We start from the raw sequence: 25035 nt of genomic DNA on the forward strand, positions 1-25035 counted from the left end.
TGAGGTGAGTTGTTCCCCTCCTCTTCCTTGGATGCTGAGAGTGTATCAGGTGGGCCCCTCAAAGGCTCGAGGGGGCAAGGACCACCTGGTCTGGGTTCTGGTCATGCTCTCTCTGCCTCCTTCTCAGGTCTCCAGGTTAACTCAGTACACACTTCCTCAGAACCTCCTGAGTGCCCAGCGTTATACTGTGTGGTCAGGATCTCTGCCTTCTGGGGCTTCGGCCTGTCAGAGAGATAGACCAACATAGATCCTCCTGTGAATCAGCCTGGGCCAGGTGATTGATTAGCAGTGGGACCCAAAATGGGGCAGGGAGGAAGCATCACCCCTAGAGGGGATCTGGGAAGGCTTCGTGGAGGAAGGAGGGCCAGGCTGGTCTGTGTGTCATGGCAGGGCTCCTGCAGGGGGAGGCACCCAGCTCTCCGTGCATGGTCAGTGCCTACACCCCAGGGGCATTGCCCCAGCCCACAGGTGAGGAGGGGGCCTGGGAGTCTTGTGCCTGTGGGCACCTCCCCAGGATCCTCTCAGGCCCTCTGAGTCTAGCCGGGGTGGCACAGCAATAAAATGCAGAGTCTCTGTAGCAGACGGCCCGAGTTGAATCCTGATTCCACCCCTCATCAACCTCGGGAAATGTTCGTGACCACTCGCAGCCTCAGTTTCCCCATCTGTGGAACAAGGACATGAATTGTGCCGTCCTCATAGCATTGTTGGAGGCTTAAAAGAGGTGCTGTCTGTGGGTACCCAGCAGCTCAGTGTCCATCTCCACACAGGCTGCCGGCTATTGCTTTGTCTCCGCCAAGGCCCCTGTGGCCAGCTGCATGTCCAGTATTTTACACGCACTGTGTGATCGGTCACCCCCAGGATGGTTCTGCAAGGCAGAGTACAGATGGGGAAACCGAAGCAGCTAGTAAGTGTGGCTCCAAGCTCACCCCTTTCTTCTAGCCCATTCCCTGCAGCCTGGCCATCCCAGCAAGTGGCAGGACGCTGCCCTGGGGCGTAGCTCCATACTAGGCTCTCCCGGCACTGCCTCTGCCATGTGTCTATTTCTTGGGGTGAATAGGGCCTCTTTGATTTCCTTTCTTTCCCCCTTTCCAAAAATCAACCTTCATCTTGTTATCAGAGCCACGCATCTGTGTCTCTTGGCTCTGGTCCACAGGCTATGTTTGCCACGATCAATGCATAGCTCTGTGTGGCCACGATGTATATCCAAGATGGCATTGTGACCCTGTGCCCATGGACCTGGGAGGACAGCTGGAGGCTCCCCGGATGGGGCTGAGGTGAGGCTGACATTGCCCTGCGCTTGGGGTTAATTCTTCTTGTTCCCGGACTGGTGAACGGCTGCCCCCCAGCTTGGGGGCATCACCAGTGGTCCTCAGGTGGTCTCAGAGCACGGGCCCAGGTGCCCCCGCCACTCTCCTGCCCAGCCACAAGTGATGAGTGGGTCCTCGCCAACCAAGAGGCTTAGCTCCCTGATTTACTCCACATGGAGTCCCCGCTGGGTCCCCCTCCCAGCCACTCTTCCCACAGCAGCCAGAGGATTGGGTCCCTAAGCTGTCCAGGCCTCTCCCTGAGTCCCCAGGGCTGTGTGGCCCTGCCCCAGCCCCTCGCTCCCACCACTGTCCTTCCTCCCTGCATGCGACCTCTCTCTTCCTTTATCACGTGCATTACTTTGTACCTAGAGGTTGTCTGTGTGACACCCGGTTGGTGTCATTCTCTCCCACCAGACCTGCCGCTCTTTGAGGGTGGGAGCCGGGACTGTCCGCTCCCCGTCGTGCTTCAGCACCAGACACGTCCTGAGCACTCAGAAATGTGGTTTGGGGTAAAGAAATAAATCTTGAGCGATCGACTTAATTCCTTGAAGCCTCAACCTTCATGTGTAAAGGAGGGACAATAACAGAGTTGTCAGGAGGTTTAAAAAAGCAGCGTGTGAAACCTATAGCATGGTGCCTGGCACAAAGCCAGGGCTCAGCCGGTGCTCCCTGCGGTTATTTCTGTTAACCTCTGATGAGGAAGGGGTTGGTGGTTGGCACTGAGGAGAACTCCACATTCCACAAGCAAACCTTTGTGGAGGGCCAGCCCTTGGCCAAAACCTCGGGGTGTCATGGGGTTGGTCTCTGTCCCCCAGCGCCTCACACTACACAGGAACAACCTCTGGCAAGGGGCGCTGGCTGTCAGGGAGGCTTCCTCACCTGGGAACAAGGCAGTGGGAGGATGGCATCCATTCCTTCTTTCGGCAAATCCCAGAGATGCCTTGCCTCTGCAGGGCCTGTCCCAGCTTAGATGAACCAGGCTTACGTTCAGCCCCCGAAGACACTCTCTGCCCACCATGGACTTGAGAAAAGGACACAGATGACACAGATTACCATACTGAAAGTTGAAAGAAACTCTTTTATTAAAAGAGTTCAGAGGAGGAAGACCCCAGGTCCAGGTGGGGAAATCAGGGATGTCTTCATGGAAGCAGCAGCATTTTCTCCAGGACTTAGAGTAGCCGTTGGATTGGGAGATAGGTAGAGACATTTGGGATAAAAGGAGGGCATTCCACGCAGAGGTAACAGCTTGAGTAATGGGGCTGGAAGCCGAGAAAGACAGGGCCAGAGAATCAGTAGTCTAGCTGGAGTGTGGAGAACATAAAAAGACTAGTAAGAAATAAGGTAGAAGGGTGTTGTATCAGTCAGCCTCTTCCAAAATAACGCTGTGGAACAAATTATTCTGCAACGAGTGGCCGACAACAATGAACATTTATTTCTAACTCGTGTGGTTGCACAAAGGCTGGACTTGATTTTATTTTATCTAGTCTGTGCTCAGCTGGGTCGTCTGCTCCACCTATCTCTCACCGTCCTTGGACCAGTGGCTGTTTGAGATTCGTTCTTGTCACGGTGGAAGGCGGGAGCACGGGAGGACAAGCCCAACCAGGCAGGCTTGGTTCAAACTGCCATTCAAGTCACGTCCACCAATCCCATGGGCAAGTCTCACAGCCAAGCCCCAAATCAAGGGCACAGTTTAATTCCCCACCCACCGTGAAGCCAAAGCAAATTACATGGGCACGACCAAGGTTGATGGGCCGGAGATGTTTGCTTCTCCCATGGAGGTAGAGGGAGGGTACTGAGCAATCCTCTAACTTGCAGGTAAAAGCCAGGTAGATGCCAGTGTATGGAGGGACTTAGGAGCTGCCCAGGGCTGCAGCTGGACTCTAATATCTCTTGGGGTGAGCAGCAGAAGACTCTGGCTTTTGTTTTACCCTCAACGAGGCAAGAAATGTGTTTAGAATGCCACAAAGCCTGCCCAGCGCCTTCGTGCCTTCCTGAGGGAGGGCTCATGCCTCCTGCCTGTCTGGCTTGAAAGCCATGCTATTCTTTCCTGCGGGGCTAAGGAGGCCAAGGGTCTGCAAGGGATCCTAGCTTTGCCAGCCCCATTGTGGCTTCCTCTGCTGGAGCTGAGCCTCATGATAACAGGCCCATGCACTGAACACCTAAGATGTGGTATGCTGGGTATATCAAATTCTCTTGTATTGAATGCCTGCTGAATGCTCTTTGTATACATTTGTCTGAATTGGCCACCCCATTTTTCTGAGCTCAGGTCGGTTGCCCAAGATCACACAGCTAGGAAGGGACGAAGCTCGGATTAGAACCAAGCCTCTAAGATCACATGGTCTGGAAGGTGGTGCCCGGCTACAGCTCTGCCCTGAGCTGCTGAGCCACTGTGTGACTTTGGAGATACCGCTGTAGCGTCCTGGACTCCAATTCCTCCATCTGCCTTTTCTTCTCTCAGAGATGCTCTGAGATAAAAAGCAGTTCCAAATTGGATCCCCAGGACTGTCAGAAGGAGTTTTTCTTTTTATTATTTTTCAAGATTTTATTTATTTATTTGACAGAGAGAGACACAGTGAGAGAGGGAGGACAAGCAGGGGGAGTGGGAGAGGGAGAAGCAGGCTTCCCGCTGAGCAGGGAGCCCGAGGCGGGGCTCGATCCCAGGACCCTGGGACCATGACCTGAGCCGAAGGCAGACGCTTAACGACTGCGCCACCCAGGCGCCCCATCAGAAGTTTTAAAATACACGTTTCCCGATCAGACAGCACCCTGAGCTCTGACTTTAAAACAAACAAATACCACATTAACGTTTTTGAAACACACCCTCTTTTCCCCAGAGGTGCCCTGTCCAGCAGACTGCTTCAGCGAACCGGGCCTGGTCGTGGGGCGCACTGAGCCCCCCTCAGCCGCCGGCCACAGCAAACATTCTGCAGCCGCTGTAGCAGCGAAGCATGGCACCTGTCTGGGAAGGCAGGAGGCCGCGCCATCTGCGGCAACCCATTTTGTCCCGGCCACAGTGTTTTCCTTGGATAGCTGGCCACTGCTGCGGAGAGTGTTTTCTCTGAGGCCAAGACGCCTTGTCAAGTGTCTGGGGATCTCCAAGAAAGCGCCGTCCGTGTTTCCACGAGCCGTTCATTCCTTCAGCAGCCCTCTGTTCTCACCTTCCCTGTGCCTGGCCCCGGGGTGGATCCAGGCCACTGGGAAGAGTCAGAAGCAGCCACTGCCCCTGGGGTTCACAGGCGTGTGTGGTGTGGTGGGGGCAGTGCTGTGACCAAGGCACCTGCAGTGGAGCCGGGCGGGCCGGCCCAGGAGGGAGAAGTCAGGTCTGCTGGGTGGCTCAGGAATTCTTGAGAGAAGACTCAACACTCAAGCCCAGGCCAGGACAAAGTAGCCAACTCAGAAAAGGATGGCATCCCAGGCCTAGGGACCCATGTCAGCAGTCACCCCAAGGCATTTGGGGAGCTCGTGGTGAGATCATGTGGATGGAGCCTCACCCGCACAGAGAGGCAGCAGAGCGCGGCAGAGGCTCCCAAGGCCTGGACCACAGGCACCCTGCACACAGGGCCCTGGGGACTTTGAATGTGGTCGGGGCACTGGGGCCTTAATAAAGGGCAGGAGCATCATAGGATCTGACCATCTTTTATCGATTCACCTCTAGTAAGAGCATTCTGTCGAGTGCCAGGAAGAGTTCCTAAAAAATATCTTTAGTCCTTCCAGAGGCTCCAGGAAACCTTTGCCTGGAAACACACATCCTCTGGACACGACTTGATGTGATCAGGAAATAGCCATCATGGGAAGATTTAAGAAAAATGTTATTACTGGAGGGAAAAAAACCCCGCCCCAGACCTGACAGAGTGCAGAGGTCCTGATCCCTGAAAGGATTTCGCGAGGCCAGACGACCTCGCCAGACAAGACGGTGTGGTTTTAAACAATGCCCTTTGGGGTGGTGGGGATATCACTTTAATCATCCTAGAAACCCACATGACAGAACATTCCAGTTGCTACTCCTGCATAACAAATTACTCTGAAACTTAGCAGCTTAAAACAATTATTATGCTCAGAGATTCAGTGGGTCAGGAATTCAGAAAGGGCACAGTGGGGACATCTTTACCACCCTCAGCTGGAAAGGCTTGAAGGGGAACTTGACAGCTGGAGCCATCTGGAAGCTTCTTAATTCACGTGTGTGGAATTGATGCTGGCTTTTGGCGGGGAGCTCAGAAGGGGCTGCCGGTCAGAAAACATACACATGGCCTCTCCCTGTGTTCTCTCGTTATGGGCTACCTTGCGCTTCCTCACAGTATGGTGACTGCTTCTAAGCGCCAGTGTTCCAAGAGACAGGAAGTGGAGACTGCCCGGTTCTTAAGGTCTGGGTCTAGAAACTCCCTTGTGGTTTGTTCTGTTGTTCCTGGTAGTCACAAAGGTCCACCTCGATTCAAGGAGAGGAACGGTGGGAGGAGTCCCTCTCCTGGGGTGGGGTACACTGTGGCGCCCTGTTTGGAAAGAAGACCTGCCACACAGCCACACTGGCTTCTTTGGAAGCTGAGAAAGAAACACTTGTGTTGTTTCTTTACAGATTAAGGAAAGTCTCTGAGGATTATGTCATCAAATTAAATGCAACCGTTAAGAGTATGGCTCTGGGGATAGTGCAGTAATAGGCTATGCTTTGGGTGATTTTTTTTTTTTTTCCTTCTGAATGTTCTTCCTGCAGTTTATGTTCCCCAGCCTGACTGCTTTCTCTTTGCTAATGTAACATCCCCTAAAAACCTCACTGTCATTAGTACGGCAGAGTCAGGAGAAGGGGTACAAGCCTCAGTCCAGCAGAGCAGGGCTCCTGCCCAGGCAGCCCCAGGGGGAGGAGGTGACAGGAGTGGAGGTCTAGTTCCTTGTAGAAACTGACCTACACATGACAAACAGCTTCACACAGGACAATGGTGCACACACACTTAGCCCCTCTGGCTGATCTGGTCTCAGCCTGGTGGCAGGGTCTCCCCTGTCTACTGGCACCAGCCCCTGAAATAGCTAGCTAGCCTGCCCTGGGTGCGGTCCCCACAGATGCCTCCTTGGTGGGCTCAGTCTGTTCAACCCAACACGTTTACCCTTAACACTTCCGGGTGCCAGACTGTAGCCAGGCGCCGAAAAATGTGAATGAGCCACAGCCCGCTCCAAACCTTCCCCACCCAGGGTCAGGGGCCATTTATTCTCGAATGCTGGAAAGTGTTCTAGGCGGTGGAGGACAGCAGTGGACAAAACAGGGCTCTCCCCCCAGAAGCCTATGCTCCCTTAGGAGAAGCCAGTAATGGGGAGCCATCCACATGTAGTATCCCTGGGACGAAGGTGCTGAGGAGAATAAAGAGATGAGGGAGAAGCGATGGGGGTGCTGTTCTGGCAGAGTGATGGGAACTGCCGAGGCCTAACACGGAGCAGGCTTGGAGTTCTCCATGAGCAGCAGGAGCGTAGTGCGAGAAGTGGGAGGGGAGCGGGGGACGAGGCCGAGAGGGTCACAGGGCCTCCGGGTCCAATGGGAGCCATGAGAGGATTTTGGGAAGAGTAGCACTCTAGGACTGGCATTTTCAAACGGCCCTTCTGGCTGCCGTGTTGAGGACAGATAGGTGGAGGGGTGGGGGGTGGGGAGCGCAAGGGGAGAAGCCCAGGGGCCAGTTAGGAAGCTCTTGGAATAAATCCAAGAGAGAAGAAGGCGACTGGACCAAGGTGGGAGCACAGAGGAGGTGAGAAGTGCGTGGAGTCTGGAAATCTTGTGAAGAGAGCCACCAGGATTTGCCGCGGGATGGGATATGGGGAAGAGAAATGCAGAGTCAAGGGCTGGGGCACAGCTTTTGGAAGGAGGGGCTTGGCGTTAACCACTGTGGTTGGGGAACGGATTTGGAGGAACGGGTTAAAGGTGAAATGCCTGTGACCTCCCAGTGGTGATAGGAGTGGAGGCTACTGGATAGAGGAAGTTGGGGTTCAAGGACAGGTCCTGGGAGTGGACATCTGGGAGCCCTCAGCATGCGGGTGGTACTGAATCACTAAGCGAATGAAGGAGGGCAGAGAAGAGAAAAGCCCCAACAACGGAGTCTGTCCACAGAGTTCTGGAGAAGAGGAGGGAGCCACAGACGGCACTGGGCAGGCCCAGTCACAGGGTTAGGAGGAAAGGCTAGAGGAAGAGTGGCATCCTGAAAGCCAAGGTCAGCTGAGAGCAAGCGCGATGCCAGGGAGAGTATGTGCGGCGTCGGAGATGGACCAGCCTGCTCCCGGCCCTTCCCCTGCCCACTTTCACTGGGAGCTGTTGCTGGAGCCTGGAGAGCGGTCTGACGCAGACCAGAGCCCTGCTCTTACTCAGGGACAGACTGACAATTCCTCTGTGGTGTGAGGAGAGGGGAGCAGCCCTTGTTCTGGAGATGGGGGTGCACAGAACAGGGGCCTGCGGTGAGGGCCTGGAGGAGCTGGTGGAGATTTCTCAGGAGAGGAGGGTCAGGGAGGCAGAACCTCATGTAGGCCGCAGGGTGGTGATCTCAGTGGGTTCCTGGGCAGGGAGACACCAGGTGGGCTCTAGATGGCCCAGGAGAAGGTGGGATGGGGGAGGCAGTTGCTAGCAGTCTGCAGAGAGTCACGGAAGTTGGGGCTTTAACGAAGCCCCAGGGGATGGCGAGTGGCCCACGTGGGCTGAGGGCTCTGGCCTTTGGGGCTGCTTGGGGACAAGGTGCAGAAGAGGGGCAGAGAGGCAGTGGGGACCCTTGACCTGAAGGAGCTCACGGTTAGTTAGAAGGTGAGCCAAGCCCCACAGTGCAGGCAGGGCAGGAGTGGTAGGCACATGATTTGGGAGCTCCCTCAGCAAGAGGGGGTTATATGGGTGGAATCAGGGAAGGCTGCCAGGGGGAGGCAGACCTTGGAGAACATGGGGGCTTTGAGTATGCCCCGACGCACAGAACAGCGCTCTTGGCAGAGGAGAGTGCACATGCCAAGGTACGGAGGCAGGAGGGTGCGGCACGGCACGTGTCCAGGAAGCACAGCTCGATGGGAGATGAGATTAGCCAGGTCCTTTAGCATCAGACCCAGGAGCTTCCCCCCTCCCTCCCCTTTTGCACGGGTACTCGAAAGCCATTGCAGCTTCTGAGCTGAGGAGGGACACGATTGGATCTGGTTTCAGGAAGGCAGGTCAGGTAACAGTGTGCAGGGTGAATTTGAGGGGAAGGGCAGGGGTCCAGGAGGTAAGAATACCTTTTGAGAGGCTAGGTGCACACCCAGATTAGGGGCGTTAATGGCCTCAGCAGCAGACACAGGTGGGACCCATGTGACACTTTTAAGTAGGGCCAAAGGTTTTGCAAGCTGCAGTCAGGCCACACTGACCTGGGAGGGGCCAGAGATGGAAGAGATGCAGAGATGCAAGAGCACTCCCAAGGCCTGGGTGACCCCAGAAGACTGTGGAGGGGCTGCCCAGGGCCAGTTGGGGGCAAGGAAGGCCACGCAGTTGGGTTAAGCTCACAGGTACCCAGCGCTGCACCAGCTCCTTTCCGTCCCTCGCCCCATTTAGGCCTCCCTGCGGCCTTATGAAGTAGGTCCCACTGTCATGCCCATTTTGAAGACGAGGATCATGAGACTCAGCAAGGTACAGTGACTTACCTTGGCACACAGCTAGTATGTGATGGAATCAGAATTTGAACCCACGTCTCTTTGAAAGGGCCAATGTTTCAAGATAAGCTACAGGGCCTCAGGAAGGAGAACAGTGAACTGATTGATCAAGCACTTATTCTGTGCAAGGCGCAAACAGGTGTCTTTGTCAGAAAGGCCAGGCACACATGTGATGCATTTATCCCAGCTCAGAAACCTGCAGTGGCTCCCCAGTACCTAACCCAGTGGTCTTCCCTCACTTAACAGAAGAGAACTTTGACACTGGGAGTAGATGTGTTGCTGGCCCAAGCTGGGGTTTGAACTGAGGGCTGTGTTCTTTTAACTCACCTCACGGCCTCCTGCCTGGCAGGCAGGGGCAGGGGCGGTCCTTTGTGAACAGCAAGGGTTCAGAGCTGGAGGTGGGAGAGTGAGCCAACCTGGAGCCTGCCTCAGGGCCAAGCCCAGTGGAGCTTCCAAGCCGGGCTGCCTGACTTTTTGTCCCCCTTTGGCTCTGTGCATAGAAATCCTGTGCCTGTTCACTGAATAGGTGTGTGTGTTTCCCCCCATCTCCCCCCCGGGGAGCCGCCCCAGGCCAGCTGCAGGTACAGATAGAGTTGAATTCGGGATTGGACCTCCTCTCTTGCCCAGCCTAGCCGCTGGGTAACCTCTGGCCTAGAATGAAAGGCTTTCCAAGTGCCTAACTGGCCCGCAGCCTGGCTGCACAATAGGTGTGGGCCGGGGTGAGAGATATCCAAGGGAAGATGCAGGAACCTGAGAGCAGGGTGGAGCCTTGCCAATAAATCCCTCAGTGAGCTGCCTTCTCAGCTGGTGCCTCTGGAGCACTTGGGCAGGAGAACCGGTCACCAGGAGCCCTGGCTGCCTTCCTGGCCCAGCCTAGGCCCTTGGGCCTCCAGGCTCAGGCTCAGCCCAGGGAAGGAGGGCCCGTGGGGTGAAAACACCAGGCAGCCCAGGGCAGGATTCGGAAATCAGATACTCTGGGCCGCGTCTCCCTTGGCCTTGAGCTTCTCTCTTCAAGCCTTCACGGGTCACAGTGGCCTCCTGCCCCCGTTGGGGGGTGGGGCACGGTTACCAATCAGATCCGACTGTTTTCACAGGGAAACAAGAGAACTTGGGTTCTTCTCCTCCTTTGGTCAATCCTAGGCATGTCCCACCCCTTCTCTGGGGCTCCTCCATGAAATTTAGGGGCAAGGTAGTGGGATTTTAAAAATCCCTTCAGGCCCTTAAAAAATCAGGCGTGAGGCCCTGTGGCATAAGCTTCGGAGCCGAGAGGATGGACACCCGGCGGGCGCTTCCCAGCAACTGTGGCGTCTGGGGTAAATCAGTGCTTTCATGCCTCACTACCTCTCTACCTCACGGTAAAGCGTCCCCGCGAGCTGTGTTTGGCCTTTGGCACCCGCAGGGGAAGCAGCCAGCACCAACCAGGAAAGATCAACTTTGTTTGGCTTTGGGTGTTTTCCTACCAATCCTTCAGCATAGGAGGGGTTGACATTCTGGAAATTCACTTCCACCCCAGTACTGAAGCCAACCTGGGATGCCTGACTCTGAATCGGGAAGCCCCTGCTTCTGGAAGTGGATTCTGAGACCTCCAGCCTGATCCTTCTCCCAGTTTCTCCTGATCTCCCTCCCATCCTGTTCTAGGCCATGCCCTTTATCAGACCTTGCCCAGCCTAGAGAGGTGGTGGTTTGAGTTTCAGGAGTCTCTGCCTGCAAAGTCAACACAAGCGAGCAGTTAGGGAAGCACTAATGAAGGAGGTTAGATGCTAACTCTGAATTCAGGTGTGCCGGCAAAGCCCGTGCTCATGCTTCAGACTCTAGAGAGGCTCAGCCTGCTGGGGGAAGTGGAGCTTGTGCTTCTCACTGCTTTTTGAGCCTCTGCAAGGACACTGAAGGAACCATCAGTCCTCTTAAGCTAAATGAAGGAAATTGCTCCTACTTGTGGTTTTAAGGAGTTGCTGGGAGGGAGCTACCTCTTCCAGGAAGCCCTCCTGATGGCCCCAGGCACATCTCTTTCTCCCTCCTTTCCTCCTTCACAGTACTCTGCACTCAGGCTCTGGTTGTGCCACATGCGAAGGCCTTCCTCATCACTCTCCTGTCCAGTCCGTGGTGTGAAAAGCTGTGATATTTTACACCATTATCTCAGCCTTTACTCCCAAGAGTCTAAGGCCTGGTGGCAGGGGCCTGGTCTCATAGCTCGTGCTACAGTGTAGTCACTGTCCTAGAGCGACCACAAAATCTTTGCTTTGTGCATTTGTGTGGTTTCTTTGCCCAAACTTTTTTTTTTCAAATGGAAATACATTTCTGGTTATAAAAAATAATCCATGAGCAGAAGAAATCAAAAAGTACCTGTAATCCCAGCACTTGGAGATAACCATTGATCACATCCTGCCAGACTTAGTTCTGCAAAAGCTCATCCACATTTGGCATACAACAAAGAAATTAAACTGTGCTTCTTTCCTTTTTTTTGCAACCTACGTTTTTTAACTTAACAGATCCCATGGGTATTTCTCCAGTAAACACAGGTCTGCGTCACCTGCAGGGAGGGCTGCATCATGTCCGATTTTATATTTGAGCCACAATTTATATAACTAATCCCCTATCGTTGGATTTGGAGTTTTTTTCCCAACTTTTCTCCATTGTATATGGTACTTCCCAACTTTTCTCCATTGTATATGATACATGTATATGTAAATACCCTCCTGGATAAATATTTGTGAACATCTTTTTTTTTTTTTTTTTTTGGTCTTAGAATAAAATGAAGAATGAAATTGAAAAGTCAGAGGACTGGCATGTTTGTTAAGATAGAGTAAACCCAATACCGATTCGCCCTCTCCCCCGTGTCACAGAAAAGTGGTGGGTGCCTGGCTGGTACTGATGGTTGACTTTCGGGTGGATATGCATGGACCCTGAAGGTCTGGGAAGCAGTTCGGCCTGTGAACTCGGTTTCCCAGCCCGCTGCCCACTGCCCAGGAAGCAGCCTAGGGTGGGCGGGAGAAGGGATGCTTGCTCCTGGACTCCCCCCTTTCGAAGACTGGTGGAGTCTCCCTGGATCGTGCTTGGGCCAGCCTTGGCCTTGGAGCTTGCCCAGGCACTTAGAAGGGGAATGGGTGCTTATGTGGCTGAGGATGGAAAGGATGGGAACAAGCCTGGGTCATGCCTTCAATCTCTCTGCCTACAGGAGGTCTCAGTGGGGCAACCATCATTGACTCCCTTGACACTCTCTACCTCATGGAGCTGCAGGAGGAGTTCCAGGAGGCCAAGGCCTGGGTTGAAGAGAACTTCCACCTGAACGTGGTGAGTCAGAGACCCTTGGGGTGTTAGAGCCAAAAGGGGCCTGGAAGGTCAGTGGCCAGCTCCACCCTATCACTTCAGAGACCCAGAGACCCTGGGCCCAAGCTGCCCAGCAGAGCAGTGCTGGAAATGGGGCTCCAGGCACTCTCTACTTTGTCCTCTCCTAAGACCAGCCTCAAGGTGGGGGATCCCTCCAGCCCTGGCCAGCCCATGAGTATTTACCAGCCTGTTCTCCTCTGGTAGGGAAGACAGCCGACGACCCCTCCTTCCCCTCCCTGCTGTGCCAGGCACCCAGGAAGTCCCTCCTAGGGCTGAATCTGTAGAGCAGAACAGCGGCAACCGAAGGGGCTTATCTGCTCAGAGCTGCTCTAACCTGGAGCCCCCACCCCACCCTCTGCTGCCCTCAGGAGATAGGTGAGAGAATTGGGAGCCATCTGGATGGCCGAGACAATGACAATGCCCAATTCACAGGCTTGTTGTGAGGTGAACTCCCGCGGAGGGTTGTAACAAGCATCATAACAGGATCAAGCCCCATCTGCATGTAGGGTGGTATCCTTCTCCTCCTCATCATTACCACTATTTTGAGGCATGTTATGCCTTCTGGTAGTCTGTGTGAGGAAGCTTAGAATCCTTCCATTTCCTACCGTACTGAATGGGAGAAAGGCCGAGGTGGGGGAAGGAAGGGGTATCTTCACAGGCCCACCTTGCCTCTGTGCATATGGTGGAGAGAGAATGGGCATTAGGCAGCTACCTAGGGTGCCAGGTGCTGGCAGGCCCGGGGAGCCTGGGGACATTCAAGCAAGCTGGGGCAGGTTAGGGAGGGTCCTCGGAAGCAAGCAAGATAGGGTCACACCCCCTCTCTGAGCCTTGGCTTTCTCATCTGGAAAATGGGAATGGTGACCTCGCTGAGCACAGGGAGGCTAAAAGAGGGAACGGCTTTGCGGTTTTCTGTTTCACGAGGCTCGCCCACATGAAGGGATGGTCACTGCGTGTTGTCAGCAGTAAAAGACTGTGATGTGGGGAGCACTGGGCACAGGGGAGGTCAGAGCGGGCACCTTTAGGAAGCCACACGGGGCGCCGGGCGGGTGTCTCACCTGTACCCCGCAGCACCTCAGAGCCACCCTGCTCCCGATGAAGAACCTCGGGCAGAGAAAAGCTAAATCTCTTGCCCGACGTCCCAAAGCCAAGTAAGAGACTGAGGTGGGATTTTAACCTAGAGCTGGTCCTTGGCATGATGCCCCAACACCCCGGATTTGCAGTCCAGACCCAAGAAAGAAAGCACTGATTAAGGCAAGTGTGGACATGCCCTGCAGGCCGCAGACCTGAGGCTGAGAATTGCTGCTTACCTGCAAGTGTCTGCCTGGCACCCTTGCCTCTCAGCCTCGGCTTTGTCCCCTTTGCCCCAGAACCTCCTCAGAGAACCTTCCCCTCACCCTGTCTCACCTCCCTCCTGCTAAGCTGGAAAGTTCCCACAGGAAGGGGAGGTGGCTGGACTAGAGAATTTGCCTCCCCTCAGGCTAAGCTTCAGCCCTAGCTCCCCCACCAAGTTCTTGAGCTGCCTGGAGAGCAGCCAGGCATAACTTTGCTCCTACGGCCTCGGGCAAGGGCTGGGGAAGGAAGCCAAACCCAGTGTTTATTTGTAATGCTGTCAACGTGCTGTAGTGGCCTGCCAAGCAGGTGCTGATCCCTCTCAACTTTTGCTCTGAAAACCACTGCCCAGCATAGCCCGGCCTGCCAGGCAAGGCCCCGGAGCTCAGCACAAGGGTGGCCAGGCCAATGGGCTTGGGGGCGGGGGGGGGGGGGGGGGGGGAGGCTGGGGCCGGAGGGACTTGTCTCAAGGGCCTGGCTGTCCCTGGGAGCCCTGCAGGCGGCTCACAAGTGTTATCCCCCACCCCGGGTTCCCCCTCCCCCACACCCCTCTTTCATGCGGCCCTGCAGAGTGGAGAAGCATCCTTGTTTGAGGTGAACATCCGGTACATCGGAGGACTTCTCTCAGCCTTCTACCTGACGGGAGAAGAGGTAAGTTGGCCCTTTGAGGCCCCTGGACCCTTCAGGTGTGAGAAGACTTCGGAGAACATCCAATCCCACTCCCTCGTTTCACCAGTGAGGAAACAGGGATGCAAGGGGATTTGACCGGTGCTGCCCACATCCACCCAACCTCCACGGAGCCACCTGCTGACTCTCCTTGCCCTCTGTCTGACGCTTCCTTTCTGCTGCCCAGGTGAGCCCCACGGGCTCCCACGTTTATAGTAAATTCTCTCAGGAGCACGACTAGTCTCTTCACACCATCCACGCAGCTCCCCACACAGCACCCAGCAGGCTCTGGGCTCAGCTCGGGCTTGTAGAGCTGCTGGACTGGTTTTTGCAGGTGTTGGTTTTCAGGAGAGATGAGGCCAAGACCACTGTTTCACCATTTCCACCGCTAGGGGCCCTTGGCCTTGTCCTGCTCCACAGCCACCCCCGTCTGTTCCCCTCCTGGGCCAGCCACCAGCCAGCCACTGCTCCAGGTCTCCAGCGGCCACAGGAGATGGGACAGCCGCTGCTGGTCACATGCCCTAAGTGCAAGGCCTCAGCCCCAGGCTTCAGCTTCCAGCAGAAGGGCTGTGAGAAGGGTGGGGAGAAGGCAGAGCCCTGGGCACAGAGTCAGAAAACCTGGGTCTTATCTAACCCACACCACACCTGCCTGTGACCTTGAGCAAGTCCTCTCCCACTCCGGGGCCTCGCTTCCTTCCCCACGGTGGGGATCGGCTCCCAGAGCTCTTGTGAAATGGGACATGAGGGACAAGCTTTGACCCCGAGCTGACCAGCTCCAAAGCCTATACTCTCCGCGCTGCAGGAGAATTTTGAAAACCACAGAGCTCTGTAGAAATGGGAGGCTCTTCATCCCCTCGTCAGCTCCCATGAAAGTGCAGCCCAAGTATCTGGGCATGAGGTTGGCCAAGTCCCCAGGACATGGGTCATCCATCGTTGTGCTCCGCCTTAGCCAGAGGGCCGCACTGCTCAGCGCAACCGCTGCTCTAGGGCTGGATGCCTTGGCTTTGGCCTTTCCCTTCCCTGCACTTCTCCCTGCTCTGTCCACCCTGAGGCAAATATCATCCCTACCCCCTGCCACCCGGGGACGCAGAAAATTCCCTGCTAAGCCCCAGTGCTGTTGTCTGAGGAGGTCATTTCTGCAACCAGGGGTTCGAAGCAACAGGTGCATGCGCTCCCGCCCCAGCCGCTTCGGGCCTCTCCCTCAAGCCTCATCTCCTCAGCAGAGATTACCACTTGTACCAGTTCGTCCCCAAATAATTGTAGCTGGGAGCCCTTGGCTTTGAGCCACACAAAGCCTGAATTTTATTTGAAAGGCCGAGGACAGGAAAGCGCATGGAGCGGAGAAAGGCACCCTGTTCTTCCAGGTACTTGCCCATGTCTGCTGTTCATGGCTCTGGGAGGCAGCCACAGAACGTGGGGACAGGAGAGGGAGCCATGCAGCTCCGGGCTCACAGGGGTCAATTTGGGGGCCAGTGATTGAGGGAGGAGCTGATGCCCCTCAGTCCTGATGCTCGACTTCTTAGGGTGTCTGTGATTCTGAGAACTTATTTGAGGCCTTGGCTCCCTAGTGATATAGTCTGGCTGTGTCTGAGGACCCAGAGGACGGGAGGTCCCCCAGGGAGGTCGTTGGCTTCATGCAGGATAGAAATGGAACATGAGCCAAGAGGAAGTGAGAGCAGAGTTTATTGAAGACAGAGTGCGGGCACAGACAGAGCATCTAGGAGACTCGGAAAGGAAAAGGAGAATGAGTCTCTTTGCTTGGGATCTGGGGTTTTTATTGAAAATTGTGGTCTGATGTCCTTGTCCTCTCAGGCATCCAGGAACTGGTCAGAACAAGGACAGGGGTCCAGGTGCCTCCATACGTCACTTACTGCTTGGAGCCAGGGGGTCTTGGCATCAAGATATCTAGTGTCAGTGTCTAGGATATACACAGGGCCGTCTTGCCTGGTCATTCTTGCCTGGGCAGTCCTTAGATGGTACCTATCGTGCTGGAAGACTCCAAAGAAATCATTAACTCCTTGATCCTTACAAGGAGGGCTACATGATTTATACTGAGGCAGGTGTAAGGCAGGGTGCTAGCAAGGATAGAGGCAGGAAAGGGAGCATAAAAAGCAGTCCTTCATAGGCTCACTTCAGTTCCCCTATGTCACTAGAAGGATCATCAGTCTGAGTCTCTAGGATGCAGACTGGACAGTGGGGTGTGGACAGGAGTGCCTGTGATTTAGAACTAGTTCACAAAGCCCAGGGAGCCCCACATGGCTCAGAATCCCTGAGCAGGCCGACTCCTGAGGTTGTGGGCACAGCCCTGTCCTCTAGCCACACCCTGCTGATCCCCCTCTGTCCCCAGCACCTCCACATGGCAGAGACCGTGCCCCATGTGCCCTGTCTCATCGGCCCCCAAACACCCCATGAGGTGGGGGTCTTCGCCTACTTGCAGATGCGGGAACTGAGACTTAGAAGGAACTTGCTCAGGTCAAGGTCCCTGAGGGCTGTGGTGGGTCGGCTCCTGACCCCGTGGCCTTTCTGCCACAGGCCGGGGTTACAGCCCCCATGCAGCTTGGCCCGGCATCACCGCTTGTCACCAGAGCTCGGCCGCACTGGACTGGGGCCTCCCTTCTCTCTGTGCTCCGTCTCGCACAGAGTGGGTGCCCGTGGCTGGGTCTTCCCATTCTTCAGATTTCCCACGAGTATTTGTGGAATGGTGGCAGAGACCCCAGCCCCCTCCCGGCCTGAGGCCTTTCTTTGCTGCAGGGGGAACCTAAGGGAGGCAAATCCCCTGCTGGGTAGGCCAGCCCTACAAGACGCCCCTGAGAATGGCCAGCGTGATGACAGCCACGCCAGGTGACATTTGCACAGCTCTGTACGGTTCTTGCAGCACATTCACTTATATACATCCTCTTACTTGAGTTCTAAAAGAACCCCGTGAAGCATCCAGGGCACGTGAGCAGTTCCACTGTGCAGACGAGGGTCAGAGACAGTACGCGGCTCACCTGAGGTCACACAGCTGCCAAGTGGGAACATCTGAAGCTGGGCTCTGCCTCCCAGCCTGGAGACCTTTCCACTCTACAGAATAGGATTCTTGCTGGTTTCTCTCACCTCTGTTCCGGAACCACTGGGCCCCTGACTGTGGCTTACCATGGCTGCCTGCCTTGCTCTGTGTTGGAAAAGCAGCTGATAGCACTTACAGGCTCCACAACCTTGGGCAGATTGCTTCATCCTCAAAGTGCTCAACACCCTCCCCACCAGGCTGTTGCAGGGATTGAAGGTCGTGTAGATAAGACACCTGGCACAGTGATACATTGTGATTTCTAATAAGTAATATATATTTGGTCTTCATCCCATTTCTGGCAGAGCTCCTAAAACCCTTGGAATTTCCTAAGCACTGAGAGCAATAAATGTGTCTTTTGTTTTTGTAAATTGGGTGACTCTTGGACCCCACCTGAGGATAGAGGCTGGTTGCCAGGAGAACCAGCCACAAGGTGAGAGGGTTATTATATTCAGTCCCACCACCCTGACTTCCAGGGATGGGAGAGGGGCTGGAGGTTGAATCAGGAGCCAATTAGCAGTGGTTTAATTAGTTGTGCCCATGTAATGAATCCTCCATAAGGAACTGGGCCATGGAGCTTCCGGGGTGGCTGAGCACCGGGAGATTTGGGGAAAGCACCACTCCTGGAGAAGGCATGGAAGCTCTGTGCCCTCTCCCCATACTTCGCCTTAAGCATCTCTTCCATCTGGCTGGTTCCTGAGCTACATCCTTTTTATAATAAACCAGTTAAGTAAAATGTTTCCTGAGTTCTGTGAATCACTCTAGAAAATTAATCAAACCCACAGAGGGGTTCGTGAGAACCTCTGATTTAGAGACCGTGGGTCAGAAGCACAGGTAACAGGCTGGACTTGGGACTGGTGTCTGAAGTAGGGGGGCGGTGGGGGGAGCAGTCTCATAAGGACTGAATCCTCAAACTGGAATCTGATGCTGTCTCCAGGAAGATAGTGTCAGAACTGGGTTGAATTATAGGGCACCCAGCTGGTGTCTGGCGAATTGCTTGGTGGTATAGGGAAACACCCCCCCCCACACACATAGTGGAATTGGGTTCAGAATCTGTTCCACACCTACTCACGTCCAAGAGAATAAGTAGGACTCATGTTTTTCTGTTCCCAGTGGTACCCCTCTGGTCCACACACACTCACTCAGCATCCTTCCTGGTGTGGTTGAGACCCTGCAGTGCCCACCAGCCATAGGGCTTTCCAAAGGTGGAGACGTGGAAATTCCTAAGAGCATTTAAGAAGATTGAGCTCAGAGTCCTCAGGGCAGAGGGCAGCCAGCCAGCTGCCTGGAGCCTCACCACTGGGGTCAGACGTTGAGTTCAGTTCCTCTGCGCCTCACTGCTCAGCCTCTTGGGGGGCAAGTGACACTATCAGGAGCCTCAGATGAGATCCCTTTGTTGTTGCTAAACCAGTGGCTTCTGGGCCAAGGCTTTGGGATCTGGGTTCTAGACACACTCCCGCAGGGACTCCGATGTGGGTGGCCCCCATGCCCACTTCTGGGACCCACTGTCTGGCGCTGGACACTGTCCTCTCCTCTCGCCCGTCCCTGCCAGGCCCCAGGTGCGGTTCTTCCCTTCCCCCCTCTCCCCTCCCGAGCAAGAGCCACAGCTGCCCTCGGAGGCCTTGCTGCCACATCACAGCTAGTCCGGCTAACTCCCCACCACTGCAGGCCCTCCGCAGCTGCCTCAGCTGTTCAGTGGCCCATACTGGGGCCAGGGTACTCAAGAGGACTTGGTTTTGCAGCACACGGGAGGTCGGCAAACCGGATCAGCCTCGAGCTCGGAAGCAAAAGGAAACGTGTGTTGTTCCACTCAGAACGGTTGCTAAGTGACTTACATCTCGCGTTTTAAAAAATAAATAATACTGTGGGCTTGCTTTTATTATAAAACAGGACAAAAAGAGAGATAAGCCAGATGAAGAAAACAAAATTCCTCTGTGAGCCCACCCCGCACCCCTAGGAGAGCATTGTTAATATTTTGGTGTATTTCCTTCTCATCTGTTCCTCACGCATCCGTGTGCATATAATTACTAAAGTTGAATTACACTATTTCAAAATACACTTTTAATAAACTACAAACCCTTTCTTTGCTATTAAGTAATTGTCTACATCATTCCAGTGGCTGTCTGGTATTCCGTTGCATGGATAAGTCCTAATTTAACCACTTCTGTATTGTTTGATGTTTAGAATACCTTCGTTTTTCCACTCTTATAAACAATGCTGGAATAGCCCTAAAGTTCAGTCTTCACAACATCCTTGATTACTTACTTCCTTAGAATAGATTCCTAAGAGGGAAACCGAGGCATCAGAAGGGTCACAGGTGCTTCTGAATTAGGAGAACGGTGTGAGGGGGTCAGAGCCTCCAGCAGGGCCCTGAGGCCAGAGGGCCTCCTTACGGCTCCTTGGCCATCATGTCAGGGGCTTAACTGTTCACCTTCTCTGCTCACTCCCGTCTGTAGAATGGGAATGGTGGGAAGATCCAGAATGTCCGGCCCTTCCCCTGGTTTTGCACACGGGCTGGCGTGGCTTTGCTGAGAAGCTCACAGCAGCCGAGCTGCAAGGCAAGGACTAGAACGCGGGGCGGGGCAGGGCTCCCAGTCCAGTGCTCCTCACACTCTGTCAGATGTGCTCCCACACGCCCCACCTGTGGTGTCCCGGCCCCGCTGTGCGGGCAGGCACTGGCCGTTGGTGACCACCGCCCTGGCAGCTTCATCCCCTCGGCGGCCACCCGAAGCACAGCTGGAATCACCGAGCCCTCGTCACAGTCCTGACGCTGTCCTGCGGGCTTTACAACGATGACCTAATCGTCATTCCTCCCGACAGCCTCTGTGGAAGGCCATTTTGGCCTCGTTTTATGATTGAAGAGGGAAATTGAGGGCGCCTGGGTGGCTCAGTTGGTTAAGCGACTGCCTTCGGCTCAGGTCATGATCCTGGAGTCCCGGGATCGAGTCCCGCATCGGGCTCCCTGCTCAGCGGGGAGTCTGCTTCTCCCTCTGACCCTCTTCCCTCTCGTGCTCTCTATCTCTCATTCTCTCTCTCTCAAATAAATAAATAAAATCTTTAAAAAAAAAAATAAAAAAAAAGAGGGAAATTGAGGCTCAGAGGAGGTGCCTCAACTAAGGCATGTCGCCAGAAATGCAGAGTCAGGTTCACATCCGGGCCCAGCTGACTCCGGAGCCGGACGCAGCGCCCCCTCCCACTCCACGCCCGCAGCTCCTGGGTCCATCCGCCGCCGGCAGGAGCGGGGCTTGGGGCAGGGATGGCACCCACCCAGCGCCATTCATGATGCCCCATGCTTCTTCCTTTACAGGTGTTCCGAATAAAGGCCATCAAGCTGGGAGAGAAGCTTCTGCCGGCCTTCAACACTCCCACGGGAATCCCAAAAGGTGTTGTGAACTTCAAAAGGTAGGACATCTTCTGGTTGCCCTCTTGTGGCTTTGGCTGCATCTGTGAAGAAATTGAAGCATGGAGAGGACAGGACCTGCCTTGGGAATCCCAGCCAGTCAGTGGCACAGTGGAGACTAGCCTTAGCCGAGGGCTCTCCACGGCTGATCTTCCCTAGGTGGGGAGGGAGCAGCTGGTCTGTAATCGCTCCCTAATACTGCCTTGACTCACAGCCCTACTAGTGTGCCCAGCTAGGGTCAGGCGCCAGTAGGCACATCACACCCACCTGCCATGAGGTACCCCAAACTGCTAGAGGGTCTCGAGACCCTGAGCAGAGGGACCCCTGGGCTGGGCCTCAGGAACCCATTGTCAGAACCCAGAGGGGCTTCTGGGGGCATCAAGCCCACGGAGGCTTGGACTCCAAGGAATAAGGGCCTAGTCAGGTCACATAAGCCAGTAACTGACCATTCCTGGACACAAACCCGGGACTTCCAACTCCATTTTTAATAATACTTGTTGGAATTTCCCCCTCTTGAAAAATAATAAGTTCTCATTGCAGAAAATGTGAATTATACCAAAAATGTTAGGTAAGACCAGAAAACTCCCATGTGGTTCCACTAATCAAAAAAACCACCAGTAATGCTTCTTTCTACTGGCTTGGTTTTAAAACATTGATTTTTATTGGCTGCTTCCATAATTTTCCTTCCTGATCTTTTGCTTAATTCAGTGTGTGAACTAGAGACTTTCTGGGTAGTCACTAAGTCACAGAATGTCAACATGGAAGGGACCCTGGGTGGTGCAAAGGGAGAAAGGTAGAGCCGGGGCTGCCGCTGGGTCCAGCTCCAACGCCTGGGGGTGGGGTGTGCCTACCTGCCCCCCTCAAAGCTGCCCTTCCCTCTCGTGGGGATAGGAGTGTGTTTATATCCACTCGTTTTCCAGATGTGGCAACTGAGACCCAGAGAGGGGAAGGGATGGGCTCAGAGTCAAGAGAACTAATGGCCAGCCAGCTGGATGCTGGATGAATCTTCATGAGCACGAGTCTTGCTCCTGCCGGTCCCCAGTGCCCCATTGTCTTGCCTCGCCTCACGCTGTTCTTGCACCAGTCGACTTACTCTCACAGCTCCCCTGGCCCGCAGAGGCCAGCTCGCCTGCCACCTGTGCCTTTAGGGCCAGAAGCGTTTTAGCCTCTCCTGGCCTCCGGGCACTTTTTCTCCCTCCTTATGGCCCCGTCACATGCCTCTTCATGTTCGCCGCTGGCCTGGGAGCTTCTTGAGGGCAGGATCCGTGTCCGATTCTTTGCTCATCCCTTCCACAAATATCCGTGCTGGGGACTGTGTGCGGGATGAGAGATGAACCGTGGCGCTGTGCCGACCGTTTCTGAGCAATTCCATGTGCCCGGCATTGTGCTGAGGCTTTCTGTACATGGCCTCACCAAGGATTCCTCACAGCCACCCTTTATTCAAACAGTCTCGGAGAGGTGAAGTAACTTGCCCAAAGTCTTCAGCTACTAGGTAATTGGGGATACGATTTCAGCCCGTTTGGTCAGAGATGGAAAGCTCTGCTCTTGAGGCCTGCCTGGCCCTCCCTCAGGCGGGAGCCCTGCTGTCCCTGTGCTGCAGGAGCAGCCCCCCGGGAGACATTGTAGAAGGCACCAGGGGCTCCCTGGGGCCGTTCTTGAGGCTCTCCCCCAACCCCGAGTCTGGGAGGAAGGCTATAATATTTCCATCTCACCACACTTCCCCGTTCCATATCCTGAGGCGATGTCTTACCTCAGGAGCTGCCTGGGAGGGAGGCAGGGGCCGTGGGCTCTGGTCGAGTGACTCCCTGCCTCGGCTTCCTCTCTGTCCTGGGGAGGGCCCACTCTTCGGGTCATCCTGCCCGGGGCCTCGCAGAGGAGAGGGGACTCGCCTGCTCAGCCCCTTCGCTTACTGTCTCTGGTCCAAGAGCATTCCTGGGGTGTGACCTCACATAAACCTCACCAGAGGCCACAAAGGGGCCCCCAGGGCCAATCGAATCCCGTTCTCGGTGCCAGGGTTGACTTCTCGGAGCCAGACGTTTGGATCACTGCTCAGATTCCTTTCCCACAAACACTGATCCTGGAGAAACACAGCCCCGCTATCATGGAGCCGAGACACAAACACAGTATCTTTGTGGCTCTCTTGTCCTAGGGCTAGCCCCTTGGGCCTCACTGCCTGGAGGCTGGGATAGGACCTTAGCTCCGTCATCCTTCCCTCGTCTGTGCATGGCACTGCCCTGGCTGTCTGCCTTACCCCTGTCCCTCAGAGCCCGGACAGGATGCGACACAGATCCTGACATTTCTGATTAAGAAAACGCATTTGTTTTTAGGCCATTTGCATGCTGCCGGTGCTGTAGACATATGTATATGCATATTTCCTGGCAACACCTCCCTTTCATTTTGTGGGTAAGAGTCTGTTGCTAAAAAAATGCCTCCCTGTTCCAGCCGGGGGAATGTCAGGATGTTTACGGCCCATGGGGTGCTGAGTTTGCTCTTTGGAGAGGGCCTGCTGGTGGGGGCTGGGCCGCACACTGCCGCCCCCAGCCTGGGCAGGGCTTGCTCTGGGCAGCTCCAGGAGGAAGGGCCAGACCGGATCCCCGTGGGAGGGGTAGATAACTAAGCCCTGCCCCAAAGTGAGCCTGACTACTCTTCCTGTTTGGGAGGCAGAGGCGTGGACCCTTGTGACCCGTGACCCCCAAGGACCACTGAGTCCGAGAGAGTGGCAGTGGCCAGTCCAAGGACTAAGCTCTCACACACGCGGACACACTTGGCTGCCACCCACCCAAATCATGCAGGCTGAGATACATAAGTTCACCTGTGTCACACGCCCTGCATCCACACACACACAAACATGCATTTACATAGACACGCTCCCCCCGCACAGATATGTGCATCTTAGTAATTGCTGATGTTTATCGAGCATTCACTATGCGCCACACACAATGTGAACACATGATCTGGGTTCTCTCTCTTCAACCTCACGATGACCACAAGACCCCATTTCACCCGTGAAGACACTGAGGCGGAGAGAGGTGAGGTAACTTACCCAAGGTCACACAGCAGTAGAGTGAAGTTAGAGTTAGCAACCAGGTCTGTCTGGCTCTAAAGTTCACAGTTATACCATACACACGCGTGCACATACAGACACACAGATACACATGGGGGCTTCTGCCGCGCTGGGGAGGGGCACTGGGGAGCAGACAGGGAGGGAGGCAGAGGGCAGAGCTTCGTTAGCCCATTGCCTTGCAGGGCTGATGAAAAGCCCTCCTGGTCTCTGGATGCCGCCCAGAACAGGTGCATTCGGGGCACAGAATACCTAGGGTTTTGGATTTGGATTCAGCTCTACCAGTTCTGTCCCATGCTGTGTGACCTTGAAGAAGTGTCTCCCCCTCTCGGAGTCTGAGCATCCTCACCTATGAAATAAGAATTGTGGTATCTACCTCCGAAGCTGGGTGTGAAGATAAAATAAGACACTACAGCTGTCTAGCACCCTTCAGGAACTCAATAGCTCAAATAATAATTTTAATATGCTATAAACACATGATTTATATGTGTATAATTACATAACGTGAAAAATGACAGTAATTACATGCCTAATTTATACATCACAATAGCTCTATGAGGTGTGGGTTCAGTCATTTAACAGACGAGGAAACAGGGTGAGAGAGATCAGCCGACCTGCCCGGCCGGGCGCTGCAGGAGCCGGCACTTGAAGACAAACAGGAGAGGGAAGGTGCCCGCCCACTGCCCACCTCTGCCCAGTCCTGGTCTGCCTTTCTGCCAGGCTGGCTCCACTGCAGGGTGCCCACTCCGGAGCGAGGGGAGAGGAAGGAGAGGCTCATGTGGGGGAAAACAAGAACAAAAGACAGCTGGGTGACCGGTGGCTATTTTGACCTTGAATTTCTCTGTGAGGGCAGGAAGCATCCATTATTCAGGAAACCCTCGGTGGGTACCCGCATGTCCCACTGAGATAGCTGGAGAGAGAAGTCTCACTTGGCCTGAGGGGAAGAGGGACAGAGAGGGGACACCTTCCCCTTCCCTCTGGGTGGATGCGGGGCCATCTGGGTGGGAGACCGTTAGGGGATGCACAGAGCCCAGGCTGAATCTGGCCTCTGCCACCTACCAGCTCCGACCTTCCAATAGCTTACTTTCCCTCTCTGAGCCTCAGTTTCCTCTTCCTCTTCGTATATGGGGATGGATGATGTGTTACCTTGTACTCTTTAAATGAAGTCAAGAAGCAAACAGCTTGACCCAGTGCCTGGTATCTGTAGTGGCTCAATACACAGAAGCTGTTTTATTTATTATCCATGAGCCAAGTCTCCCCTCTCTTTGCAGCC

At 54.7% G+C, this 25035-nt stretch overlaps 1 protein-coding gene across 2 annotated transcripts in view; it reads left to right on the forward strand.

The window, feature by feature from the left end:
• The window catches only part of MAN1C1 (mannosidase alpha class 1C member 1), a 153864-nt gene that overhangs the window by 92948 nt on the left and 35881 nt on the right, over positions 1–25035 (forward strand). For both annotated transcript variants that reach the window (XM_027596162.2, XM_027596153.1), the window contains exons 3-5: positions 12109–12224; positions 14160–14240; positions 20609–20703. In XM_027596162.2, coding sequence (XP_027451963.1) covers positions 12109–12224; positions 14160–14240; positions 20609–20703 — 292 coding nt within the window. The remainder of the gene's footprint in view (positions 1–12108; positions 12225–14159; positions 14241–20608; positions 20704–25035) is intronic.

This window comes from Zalophus californianus, chromosome 4 (genome assembly GCF_009762305.2).
Source record: "Zalophus californianus isolate mZalCal1 chromosome 4, mZalCal1.pri.v2, whole genome shotgun sequence".
NCBI classification, from domain to species: Eukaryota; Metazoa; Chordata; class Mammalia; order Carnivora; family Otariidae; genus Zalophus; species Zalophus californianus.